The 12,263-nt window shown below is 54.7% G+C and overlaps 1 protein-coding gene across 1 annotated transcript; it reads left to right on the top strand.

Annotated features, from left to right (window-relative positions):
* Positions 1-2,520: 2,520 nt before the first annotated feature.
* KRT14 (keratin 14) lies at positions 2,521-6,546 on the top strand. The gene is given in 9 exon segments (XM_005910929.3): positions 2,521-2,569; positions 2,572-3,062; positions 4,283-4,365; positions 4,887-5,043; positions 5,194-5,355; positions 5,439-5,564; positions 5,663-5,883; positions 5,974-6,020; positions 6,452-6,546. Coding segments are annotated over 9 exon segments (1,431 nt in total).
* The last annotated feature ends 5,717 nt before the right edge of the window (positions 6,547-12,263 follow it).

Below are 12,263 nucleotides of genomic sequence, written 5' to 3'. Positions count from 1 at the left end.
CCACCCTTCTTTACCGCCACCTCCTCTTCCCCGGGGGGAGGCTGGAGGAGGCTCAGGTAGTGGCCACATGCCACACAAAACCAGGGTTTTGTGGGAGTCCAGAGGTGGGGGGTAGTCCAGTTCCAACAGATGATGCCACCTCCTAACCCATCACATTAACCCTTGCTGCTCCAGAAAGCTGCCCCTCTTCAAAATGTCAGGAACACCAGGCCGGGCTATTTACACCTAGATCCCTGTCTACAGGGGGAAGAGGGCTGGCCTTAGGATCTGAGCCAGGGTCTAGTGATGGGTGGGGGAAACGGTCAGAACTGTTTCTGATGCTGGGATTCCAGGGTCCCTGGAGGTTGGGAGTGGGCTGGCAAAGATCTCTTCCTGGATTGTGTGCGTGAAGGTATGCGTCATGGGTTCCCCACCCTCTTTGTCTTTTGGATTCCCCTTTGGCGAGGGGCAAGGAGGGAGCCTCTTGTGGGTTCCACTGAATCAAGTGAGAGGGAAGAAGAGCTCTTCCTGTGTCCCATGCTCCAGGGATTCTGTCCGTGGTTCCTGGCAGTGGAAAGAGATGGCGTGGTGGGCACCATGGAAGAAGCGGGTGCTGGGCTCTGCACTCACTGGTGCTCCCTGGGTCCCTCCGAACGCTGCATGTTTCTCTGAGAGCACCCCTACCCCTCCACCGCACAGCCAAGAGCAACATCTTCTAACAAAGGCATCTCCTCCTTCAGCCCAAATCCCTGCTGCCTCTCACTGAGGAAATTGTAGGGCTGGGCCGGGGTGGGGGACCATTCTCTGGAAGGAGATTAAGAGTGTCTGTCAGGGGAGGTTGGGGTGGGGCGGGGCCCTCGCTTACTCACATCCTCGAGCGTCCTCAGCATGGCAGATTTGGGGAGCCCACAGCCTCAAGTGTCTGTCTCAGCATTGTCTTCTAAGCCCCAGTGGCGACGGGTGGGGGTGGGGAGGGCGGCTCCCTGACTTCTGCTTTGGTGGCAGTTGGGGAGGGGGCAGAGGGAGGCTCTGCTTCCATTCCAGGAGCAGTTGATCTAGGAGGAGTCCTGGAGCTTCCAGCAGGGGCTGTTGGGGCCTGTCTGGGGAGATGGGACGTGTCAGGCAGCCCCAGACACGACCGCATTCCTCCCAACATGCCTGCCGGGGTCTGTGGGACTGAGGGGTGGTGGGAGGGTGGGGTGAGGCCTCAGGGGTGACTTTGGAGGTTGTCAGGGAGACCTGAGATGGCTGAGGTCCCGATATACAGACATATGAGGCAGAGCTTGAAGGACCCCTGGAAATGTCCCCTGACCCTCGGAGCCTCAGGGATTGGGGACGCTTGACTCCACTTTCTGATGCTTGTGCTCCTCCACCCACCAAAACCCTACAAGGGGCTCAGACAACGGTGCCTGAGCCAGACCCTCCCATGGGGCTGCCCTGGTGGTCTGAGTGCCCTGGTGCCCCCCATTGCTGTTCCAGGGGTGTTGCTCCACCAGCTCTGGGGCCCAGACTGGGCTACAACAATGCTACCCAGACTCTGCCCCACTCGACTTATAAAACCCTCTCACATCGATTGTCATGTTGTCTTCTTGAGCTGACTGCCGTAGGCAGAGTGGCCACCGAGAGTCCATGGCCAGACTGAGCAGGTGGTATTTACGCCCACTTTACAGATGAGCAAACCGAGACTCGGAGGAGCGTCAGGGCCTAGGTCACACAGGAGTAAACAGCAGAGTCAGGACTCCACTTGACTCCATGCTCTTTCCCGATGTCTTCGTGACTCCCACCCACCTTTGGCCAGACTAAGCAGCCAATGCCATGGGCATACCCACAGGTGTGTGGAGGACCTTAGAGTCTGTGCTAAGGGCTGAGGAGAGCTGCCTGGATTTCTCTTTACCTGGGGCATTGGAGTGGAAGCCTGAGCCACTGGACTACTGGCAGGGCATGTTTCAGGAGTGTGACAGGCCCCTTGGCACAGCCCAGAAGGTCAGACTTGGGAGGGTCCCAAAGCCTCATCTCATTTTATAGATGGTAATGCTGAGTGGCATCTCTGTGCCCCATGTGACCTTGCCATGCTGTTGTTCCTCCAGCCAGGTGCCACCTGGCATGGTGGGCTTCCCCCAGGTGGATGGCAGAGGCTCACTGAATTAATGGGAAACTAACAAGTCACCAGGTTTATGGTGCACACAAGCCCTACTCCCACCGTCTTGCTGAGCCCAGCACGTGTGCTCCCAGGGTCTGAAGGGAAAGCGTAGCCTGCAGGCCCACACCTCCTCCTGTGAATCACATCTGGCAGGACAAGAAACCCCAAACACCCTGAACAATGAGTTTCCAGTAAAATAAGACAGACATGATGAGGTGGATGAGAGGAGGGATCTGCCTGGGAGTTGGCACTGGCCTCTGGGTGATGAAAGCCAAGGGGAATGGAAAATGCCAGGCCCGCCCCTACGCAGGAGTATAAAACCAGGCATCCTTCTACACCTCAGCACCTTTCTCTTCCCTGCCGACTCGCTCACTTGCTCATTCACCTCTCTCCTTGGCACCATGACCACCTGCAGCCGCCAGTACACCTCCTCCAGCTCCATCAAGAGCTCTGGGGCATCGGTGGTGGCTCTAGCCGCATATCCTCCGTCCTGGCTGGAGGCTCCTGCCGGGCCCCCAGCGCCTATGGAGGCCTGTCTGTCTCCTCCTCCCGCTACTCCTCCGGGGGTGTCTGCGGGCTAGGGGGTGGCTATGGTGGTGGTTTCAGCAGCAGCAGCAGCTTTGGTGGGGCCCTGGGCAGCGGCTTCGGTGGAGGATATGGCGGTGGCCTTGGTGCCGGCTTTGGTGGTGGCTTCGGTGGTGGCGTGGGTGGTGGTTTTGGTGGTGGCTTTGGCGCTGGTGATGGGCTCCTGGCAGGCAGTGAGAAGGTGACCATGCAGAACCTGAATGACCGCCTGGCCTCCTACCTGGACAAGGTGCGTGCCCTGGAAGAGGCCAACGCTGACCTGGAGGTGAAAATCCGTGACTGGTACCAGAGGCAGCGGCCTGCTGAGATCAAGGACTACAGCCCCTACTTCAAGACCATCGAGGACCTGAGGAACAAGGTGTGTGGGCCAGGCGGCAGGAGGTGCCATTCTAGCCACCTCACTCAGGAGCAATGGAGGCCTCAGAGCATTGATTGCTTTGAATTCTTAGACAGGCTAGCCTCCAGCCCCTTCTTCTGGCTCTAGATGACCCCAACAGAGCTGGTCTATGAAAAGATGGTCTCCTTTTCCCCACCTGGCTCATACCTCTCTGGACTCGAGACCCATGAGACACCAGGGGTTCCTACCCTTATGAGTTACAGAAGAAGAAGTTGAAGCTTTGGGCTCTCTGTCCAAGGTCACATAGCAAATTAATGGCAGAGCCAAAGCTAGAGCCCTTGTGCTCCACCTGCCAGCTTGGGAGGCAGCAACCTTTTCTCCAGCCCAGGGGAGGAGCGAGGCTGTAACGGGACCAGGCTAGACATCCAAACCACTCATTAGCTCATTAGTCTGGGCTGTGGTGGCTGCCTCCATGAGTCTTGGCACAGGCAGCCCCTCCCCACAGCCAACAGGGCATGGAAAACCCACAGAGACAATCAGCAGTGACCCACCTCACGTGCCCCACACAGGAGGGGAGCTGGGGGGACTTGTGTCATCTGACTCTTGTTCCTTGCTCCCATATCACACCAGGAGTCTGCTGATCTTGATGTCTGGCTCTGATGCTTTGAGGGGATTAGGGAAATCAGATGATGAGGGAGGGAACTCTAGCCAATCCAGAGTTCGATCTATCCCCACCAACCCTTCCCCCACCCCCATTTGCTTCTTCTGGTTTGAATCCTCTGTGCCAGCTGGACCTCAGTTTGTGGGAAAGCCCCACTTAAGATCCTGTGCTCCGAGGGCTTGAGAAGGAGTGCATGTGTCTACAGAGTCTTGGCAGGCCTGGCTTGTGCAGAGAGAGAATTCAAGTCAGGAAGGGGGTCTGGAGAACCTGGTCATTCTCCTCAATGGCAGGGAACTTGAGGCTCTGAGACCCATCTCAGGTTTTGTAACAAGTCAGTGGTAGAAGCAGGACCCAAACTCAAGGGCTATTTATTTTAAAGCCAAGGCTCTTTCTACCCATTCTGATGAGCATGAGCCAGGCTGGACCAACAGGGATTATCCTTTAGGCTGCCATGGCAAAGGCTTGTGGGGAGTAATGGGGATTCAAGAAAAGCATGAAGGTAAAGGCCTGATGCAGGCTGAAGTCAGGTCTGGCTAACACTGTCCTTTCCACCAATGACCTGTGCCCTTTCCATCTGCAGATCCTCACAGCCACTGTGGACAATGCTAATGTTGTGCTGCAGATTGACAATGCCCGTCTGGCTGCTGATGACTTCCGCACCAAGTGAGTTAGAGTGGTGGTTCAGAGCACCCGGTCTTCCCTGGGTGGGGCGTTTTGGGAGCAGTGTTCCCTGAACAGAGCGTGCCTGTGTCAGGATGGCTGTGTGCAACCCCCTTGGGGCGCTTGTAAAAATACAATACTCTTGGGCCCCACCCTTGGGATTCTGATTCAGTTATTTTTAATAGGCTACTTGGGTGATTTTGATCCACAGTCAGATTAGGGAGCCACTGCTTCAGGGAGAGGCACTCCCCACTTCCCAACTTGTTCCTGAAGTGCAAGCGGTAGTCATATTGGTTGGCATCTCCCCTCCATGAATTCTACAGCACAATGAACTACTTACTCCTGTCATTGTCCCCCTCCCCAGATGTTCATATCTGAGGAATAATGGGTATTATGTCTATCCATGCCAATCAAGACTGGCTCCATAAACCACCCAAGAAGGCCAACTATGGACAGAAGGGGGAAGAGAACAGAACCACCAGTGTGACTGGGGTGGGTGTCTCATTTCTCTTGGGTCATTCCAGGTACGAGACGGAGCTGAACCTGCGCTTGAGCGTGGAGGCCGACATCAACGGCCTGCGTAGGGTGCTGGACGAGCTGACCCTGGCCAGAGCCGACCTGGAGATGCAGATCGAGAGCCTCAAGGAGGAGCTGGCCTACCTCCGGAAGAACCACGAGGAGGTGAGAGCTAAATGGAAAAGCCCACTTAGAGGGTTAGCTGGGAGGGAAGAGATGCAATTCAGATGGCTGAAGACAGCGTTCAGTCCAGGAACACCTCCGACTGGGGAATTCTAATCGGCCACCATAATGGATTGTTCTTTGGTTGTGTAGGAAATGAACTCCCTGAGAGGCCAGGTGGGCGGAGACGTCAACGTGGAGATGGACGCCGCCCCCGGCGTGGACCTGAGCAGAATCCTGAACGAGATGCGCGACCAGTACGAGAAGATGGCGGAGAAGAACCGCAAGGATGCCGAAGAGTGGTTCTTCAGCAAGGTGGGTGGCATTCGGAGTGGAAGGGACCCAGGAACCCCTTTTCCCTGGAACTTCCCGTGCAAACGGTGCTTTCTTTTCTTCAGACAGAGGAACTGAACCGCGAGGTGGCTACCAACAGCGAGCTGGTGCAGAGCGGCAAGAGCGAAATCTCGGAGCTCCGGCGCACCTTGCAAAACCTGGAGATCGAGCTGCAGTCCCAGCTCAGCATGGTAGGGGCGTGGCCGGGCCTGGGGGTATGTGCGCAGGGTCTCGCTGGGAGGGAATGACCGCCCTCCCTGATTCCTGATCTTCTTTCCTTCCCTCACAGAAAGCATCTCTGGAGAACAGCCTGGAAGAGACCAAAGGCCGCTACTGCATGCAGTTGGCTCAGATCCAGGAGCTGATCAGCAGCGTGGAAGAGCAGCTGGCCCAGCTGCGCTGCGAGATGGAGCAGCAGAACCAGGAGTACAAGATCCTGCTGGACGTGAAGACCCGGCTGGAGCAGGAGATCGCCACCTACCGCCGCCTGCTGGAGGGCGAGGACGCCCAGTGAGTGCCTGGAACTCCTGTCCTGCCCCTGTGTTCACTCACTGCTCCACCGCGGTGTCTAATGACCTTTGCCCCTTTCTGTCTTCACAGCCTCTCCTCTTCCCAGTTCTCCTCTGGCTCTCAGTCATCCAGAGATGGTAAGGCCTTCCTCCTCATCCAGTCTGAACTCAGGACCACCGCCTGTCTCCCAGCAGCTCTAGAATGTTAGATAGGGGCTTCTGGAGGAGTTGAGCTAGGGTCCCATAGTTAGCACCATGGACAGAGCCCCACATGGTCTTCCCACCAAGCCTGGTCCATTTGGACGGATCTGGACAGAACCATTTTGATCTCAGTTATTAGGATGCTCCAGTCTGAGGACACAGACTCCCTGACCTTAGGGAGCTCTAGTCTGAAAGAAATGTGTTGATAATATCAGTGCTGGGGCAAGAGCAGTGGGTGAGGTGGTAATCAGGGGACAGGGCAGTAGGGAGACAGTTCATTTAAGTGCCCTGGGCTCCTTGGCCTCTGTGCTCCTGATTTCTCTATTGCCACCCACCACTAGTAACGCCCTCTCTTCTGTTTTCCCTAGTATCCTCCAGTCGCCAGGTTCGCACCAAAGTCGTGGATGTACACGATGGCAAGGTGGTGTCCACACACGAGCAGATCGTTCGCACCAAGAACTAAGGCTTCTCTGCACTGCTCATGCCTAGAAAGCACCCCCCAAGTGGACACAGATTTCCCTGGGGGATCCCTTCTCCTGTCCCCGCCTCCCCCAAGCACTTGACTCGTGAGCCCTGTTTCACCCTTGCCCCTTCCAGCAATCAATAAAGCTTCATTAGCTGAGTTGCACAACTCCTGTCTCTGCCTGGTCATTGTCAGGAGTGGAGGTGGGGAGAATGCGGGGGAGGCATCTCTTGCGAGCTCTCAGAGCACCTGGCTGTGGCCTCTGGGACTGGGAGAAAGAACCTGGGGGCAGATTGGGCTCAGCTCCCAGGATTGCTTTCACCACCACAGAAGATAATGTGTGTACCAGCTCATATGTGGCGTCTCCTGGAACATTCATTCATTTACTCACCCCTCCATTTACTTATTCATTCATTCACCAGATATTATTGAGTGCCTTTTGCATGCCAGGCACTATGCTAGGTTAAGGATTCTTAACAGTTTGGTCTTTAAGGATTTGCGTGTATATTGAAAACTATAGATCTCTTCCCACCCCCAGTAAGCATATATACATTTGCATATAATTTATGAGATTCACAGTTCCCCTAAAGCTCATCAATGGAGGTCCATGAACCCAGTAAGAACTCATGTTTTACTGAGAGTTTTGTCTCCCTCCATTCCACCTGCTCTTGCCTCCAGAGCTGGGTCTTCATCCTGCCTGCCTTTAGTTGACAAACAGCAAGTGGATTAGTGTCTGCAAGCCTCAGTTTTCACATCAGTGAGTTGGCCACAATGACAGTACCTACCCCAGGACTTTGTTGTGAAAATTCCCATGTCAGATCTCTACCACAGTGCCTGGCACATTGCCAGCTGAGAGCATGGCTGTGTGAACTTCTTCCTGTGCATGGTGACTCTTTTCCATAATGAGGGTGTTTTTAGAGGCTTTGGGAACAGATGGACTGATTTCGAACCCTGGGTCTATTCTGAATCAGCTCCATGCTCCAAGAAGCATGAACTCTGCTTCTTGGAGTTTTTATGGGAATCCAGTGACTGAATGTGCACCAAGAGGCAGGGTTGCAGGAGCCTCCTCTGAAGGGGAGTGTCTTTTCCTCTCTCTTTGGAGGGCTGGAAAAGAAGGAGGAAGGGGAGGGCCTTGCCTGGGTGAGTAGCAGAGATTCCGGAGGTGGGTAGGGCTCATTGCCCCAAGGTAGGAAAAAGTTAACTAGTCACTGTATCAGTTTCAACAACTCATTCATCTGGCCGCCTGACTGAAGCTTCCAGGGGGAGTCAGGGTGGGATTTGGGTTAAAGAAAAGGCAGTCTTTGAAGGCAAGAGGGCTAAAAGCCTTGGCTAGAGTCAGACATCCTGAGTTGCAGTCTCAGCTCCGACACTGACTAGAATCTGGGCAAGATCCTCTTTTGCAAAATGGGGAATGAAAACCCTCACTGCGTTAAGTCCATGTAGGATTAAATGATCTCATGCAGGAACGAGTTTAGCATCGTGGTTGGCACATAGTTGGGGCTCTATAAAATGGAAGCGTAAGAGCGTGAGTTATTAGGAAAAGGAATGAAGTAATGTTGGTTTCTTTGACCTCATCTTCACCTCAGGAAAGAGAGGCCATAAACTCCAGGATGTCTTTTTACCTGAGTGTTGCTCTAAAAGGGTTGATCTGGGGTGATCTCTGGGTGAGGATGGGCCATTCTGGAGGTGAGCGACAGAGTTTTGGAGGTATGAGGGAACGGTTCAGGGAGGAAGAAGGTTTCAAGGCTCTTCCTTGGAGACTGAGAAGAGATGGTTTTATGGCCCTAAAAGTGATAGGCCCTGGTGGGGAGTGGCTGGATGACACCTCTGGGGAGGCTGGACCATGAAGACCTGTGTTCCCAGCTGTGCAACGGGCTCAATTGGCATGGAGTCGGGGGAGTGGTCCACATCGGGAGGACAGAGAGCAAAACATATCTGTAGTCATAGGCGAGGACTATGTGAAGATTCTTGGGACATCGCTGCCTCTGAGACGGTGGCGGATTAGTTTCCACCCCCAAGGGAGGTCTGCTTTCAAGGAATGTGAGATCTCTTAGACCTGGCGGTGGTGGGGCTAGCTTCATCTCCGGAGAGGCTGCCATTACTTTTTGGAGGGAATCGGGAGAGCATGGGCTTGCTTGACAGAGAGCAGGCTCAGAAGTGGAAGGGGAGGAAGTCAAGCAGTGGGCTTTAAGGTGGCCCCACCGTCCTTAGCCTTCCCAGAGTCCCACATGGAGCCTACTCTCCTCTGATGTGCATCCCCCAACCCCACCATACCCCACTGGGAAAAGTGAAGCCAACACTTTGGATCCAGCTGTTGACCACTGCCCTCGTCCACAGGCCCTGGCACCACAGGAGCCCAGCTGAAAACCTGGGCCGTTTACTCTGACGAAGGCAAGACCGCCTCTCGCACCGCCCCCCTAGGTCTAGCTGATGGGGAACTTGGAGAGCGACTCCATAGCGCTATCTAGTGGAGGGAGCAGGAACTGCCTTTCAGAGTCCTGGGGCCGCCAGGCGGCCTCTCTGGCTCCATTTCCCCCTAAGCAATTAGGAAGGTGTGGACATCTCTCTGTCCTCAGAGCACAAGGGCGTTGTGGGAAGGGCTGCAAAGCCGGCTCCTCCAACCTCTTCCTCCTCTTTGGGGCACAGCATCTTGCTCTAGGTCACAGGACGGAGAGTGGCCGAGCCCAGCCCTGCTCCCTCGTCATGCTCGTGCTCATTCCTATTCTGTTTTCTGTCTCTCAGGATGAAGCTGAGAGCCCAACGGCACCAATATTAATTTCTCCTTGCTGACTCCAGGTTTTTTTTTTTTTTTTTTCCATTGGAAAAGATCCATTTTGAAATTCTGGGTCTGCTTTAGTAGGGGGGGCTATTTCCCCCTAAATATTTATTTACTTATTTGGCTGCATTGGATCCTAGTTGTGGCGCGTGTGCTTTTCTCTGATTGTGGCACATGGATCCAGTTTCCCCTCAGCATGCCTGATTCTATTAACAGTTCCCCGACAGGGATCAAACCTGTGTCCCCTCCACTGGAAGGCAGATCCTCAGCCACTGGACCACCAAGGAAGTCCCTGGGGGGCTCTTTTTGTTGTGAAAAGACCTCAATCATGTCCAGGAGCCACTACAGGCAACAAGAGGCGTATCTCCTTGTGGTTATTTGATCAGGTGGACGGCTTATCCTCACAGCCACAGACAATCTGGTTTGGTAGCTAACTAGTCCTACAGGCTGGTATCGGAGGAGGCAGCCCTAAGGAAGCCTGAAGCCCAGGAGGCTGGTGGTCCCGATATTCTGACCTGATCCTCACTGAGATTGGATGGTGCCACAAAGAAAGAAGGGGCTACTTGGGATTTCCAGGGCAATGCCCGGATTCAGACAGACACAGGGCAAGCACCAATCTGAGAGCTGCCCTTTGCTGGGCCAGCACTTTCCTGATGGGCTTCCCAGCTCAGTGCTAGCCGCTGTAGGGTAGGACTGGGAAAGAAAGCCTTTTCCTTTGAGGTATTCGGATGAAGGCGGGGTGAAAAGACACAGAGAGATGGAGAGAAACAGACACTCACGTAGACAGAGAGAAAGCGTGGTGTGTGGGAAGAGAGAGCGAGAGGAGTCTGGGAAAAAGGAAAACAGAAAAAGACAGACAGTGAAGGCCCTGGGCGAGGAATAGGCAGAGAGGCTCACTTGTTCATTCACTCAGTTACGCGTATTTACTGAAGCTTACTGTTCTGGGTGTGGGGAAACCTAAGGACGGACTGAGATGGACTGAACAAGGAGAGAGACAAAGTGAGGAGGCTGGGGGTGGAGAGAGGGAGCCCCGGGCTCATCTTAGCTCATCTTAGCTCCCACTCACTGCAGGACAAACCTGCTCCACCTCCGGGTTTAGCTTTGTGACTGTAGCCACGTTACATACCCTCTCTGAGCCTTAGTTTGCTCACTTGTAAAATGACTGTAAAATTAGCACCTACCTTGTAAAATGACACTGACGGTTAAATATGAACAGGGCAAGAAAGCAACGGGAGCCTTACCTGGAGGCCTGGAGGTGCTTTCATAGAAGAAACCACGCTCCTCCAACCTTTGTGTGCCCTTCTCCCAGGCCCACTTAGCACAGATGAAAGGGGACTCAACAGACTAGGACTTATGAGTCAGAAGACTGAGAACTCAAGTTATCCACATAGTCCAAGGGGAAGTCGGGGGTGGACCCATTGCCACTGACAGTCAGGGAATGTCCCTCTGGGTGCTAGATCCACACCCAGAGCTTTACAGTATTAGCTTTTGAGCCTCACAGCAGCCTGGGGACATCAGAAGTATTTTTACCATCCAAATCCTTTGCTTGACAACTCACCACTCTTTGTCCACACTGGGCTTCTGTCCCTGAAGTCGCATTGTTCCTTCCCACCTCAGGACATTTGCACATGCTCTGCCCCCTCGCAGGCCATCCCCACCCACAGGACATGCTTCTGCTGGCTCACTTGCACTCACCCATCACTCAAGGGTTTCTTCCTCAAGGAGAGGCTCCCCAGTCTCCCCAACTGGGCCACACTCTCATTATGTGCACCCCATTTTCCTACTGACAGCACTCAGCCCAGTTTTGAATGGCACATTTATTCTTGAGAGTCTGCTTTAGCCCATAGCTGCCTACGGAGGTAGGGGCTCTGTCTGACTTCATCACCTCATCCCCAGCACTCAATAGGACACCTGACACATAGTAGGTGCTCAGTAAAGGATGAATCCAAACTTATAGAGTGGAACTTGAGGTCCGGAGAAGGGAGACTGCTTCCCCAAGTAAGTGGAAGAACCTGGCTTTGGACTCAGAACTGTCCAGCTCCAAAGCCAGTGTCCTTAAAAGTCTTCTGCTGGGCGTGTCCTTGCAGACACAAACCTGGGGTGTCCAGGCTCAGGGGAGGAGCCTATCCCATCCTCTGTTCTTGTCCATGCCCACTGGTCTTGGAGAAGGGGAAGTCTGGCTGGGTGGAGTGGTGGCAGGCGCCTAACGTGTGAGTAAAGTCTGAGCGTTGACAGAGGTGCAGGTGCCCTGGCCCTGCTTAGGTGGCTAATGGAGGGGCGGACCCACGCACCACACCTGCCCTCCTTCACCCCGCAGCCAGCTACTTGATGACTCAGGGCCCTCCTGGGGCCCCACCTGAGCCCAGTGACAGACAGCAAGTTGGGGGGAGCAAGTGGGAGGTGTGAGCAGTGGTTCGCAGGCAAGCAGGGGGGTCCCTGTGGTCAGAGGAAGGCTGCCCTTGTCCCCTAAGTTGCCATCGCCTCAGCCCTTTGGGGACACCTCGTAGGTGGAACTGTGTGGTCCTTGTCTGTGGCTTTGTCTGCCTGAGTCCTCGAAGCCCCTCTTCTCCACGCTCTGCTTGGAGTACAGAGGGCACGTGTGGCACCGTGGCTGCTGGCTGCACTGTGGTGTTGGCTTCAGCCTTGCCCACGGGGCTGCAGAGGCAGCCGACTCTGCCTGGGTCTCAGGCGCCAGGGTGTCCTGAGCTGCCTGTGTGCTGCTCCATGTTCACACTTTGGAGGTTTCCCACAATAGGTGTTGGAGGTGAACCCAGAGGGCAGCCCCTGAGCCCTGAGAGGGTAGAGGAGTGAGCCATGTCATGTGGCCTGGAAGAAATGGCTCGCTCAGGCCAGGGCTCTGCCAGCCTTCCTCATCCCTGACCCCACCTGGCCCTGTCTGGTTCCTTGGGCCATTCAGAGAGCTCGGGAGAGGGCAAAGGAT

The sequence above is a fragment of the Bos mutus genome, chromosome 19 (assembly GCF_027580195.1).
Source record: "Bos mutus isolate GX-2022 chromosome 19, NWIPB_WYAK_1.1, whole genome shotgun sequence".
Taxonomy (NCBI): domain Eukaryota; kingdom Metazoa; phylum Chordata; class Mammalia; order Artiodactyla; family Bovidae; genus Bos; species Bos mutus.
This window is presented reverse-complemented; position numbering and strand designations above follow the sequence as displayed.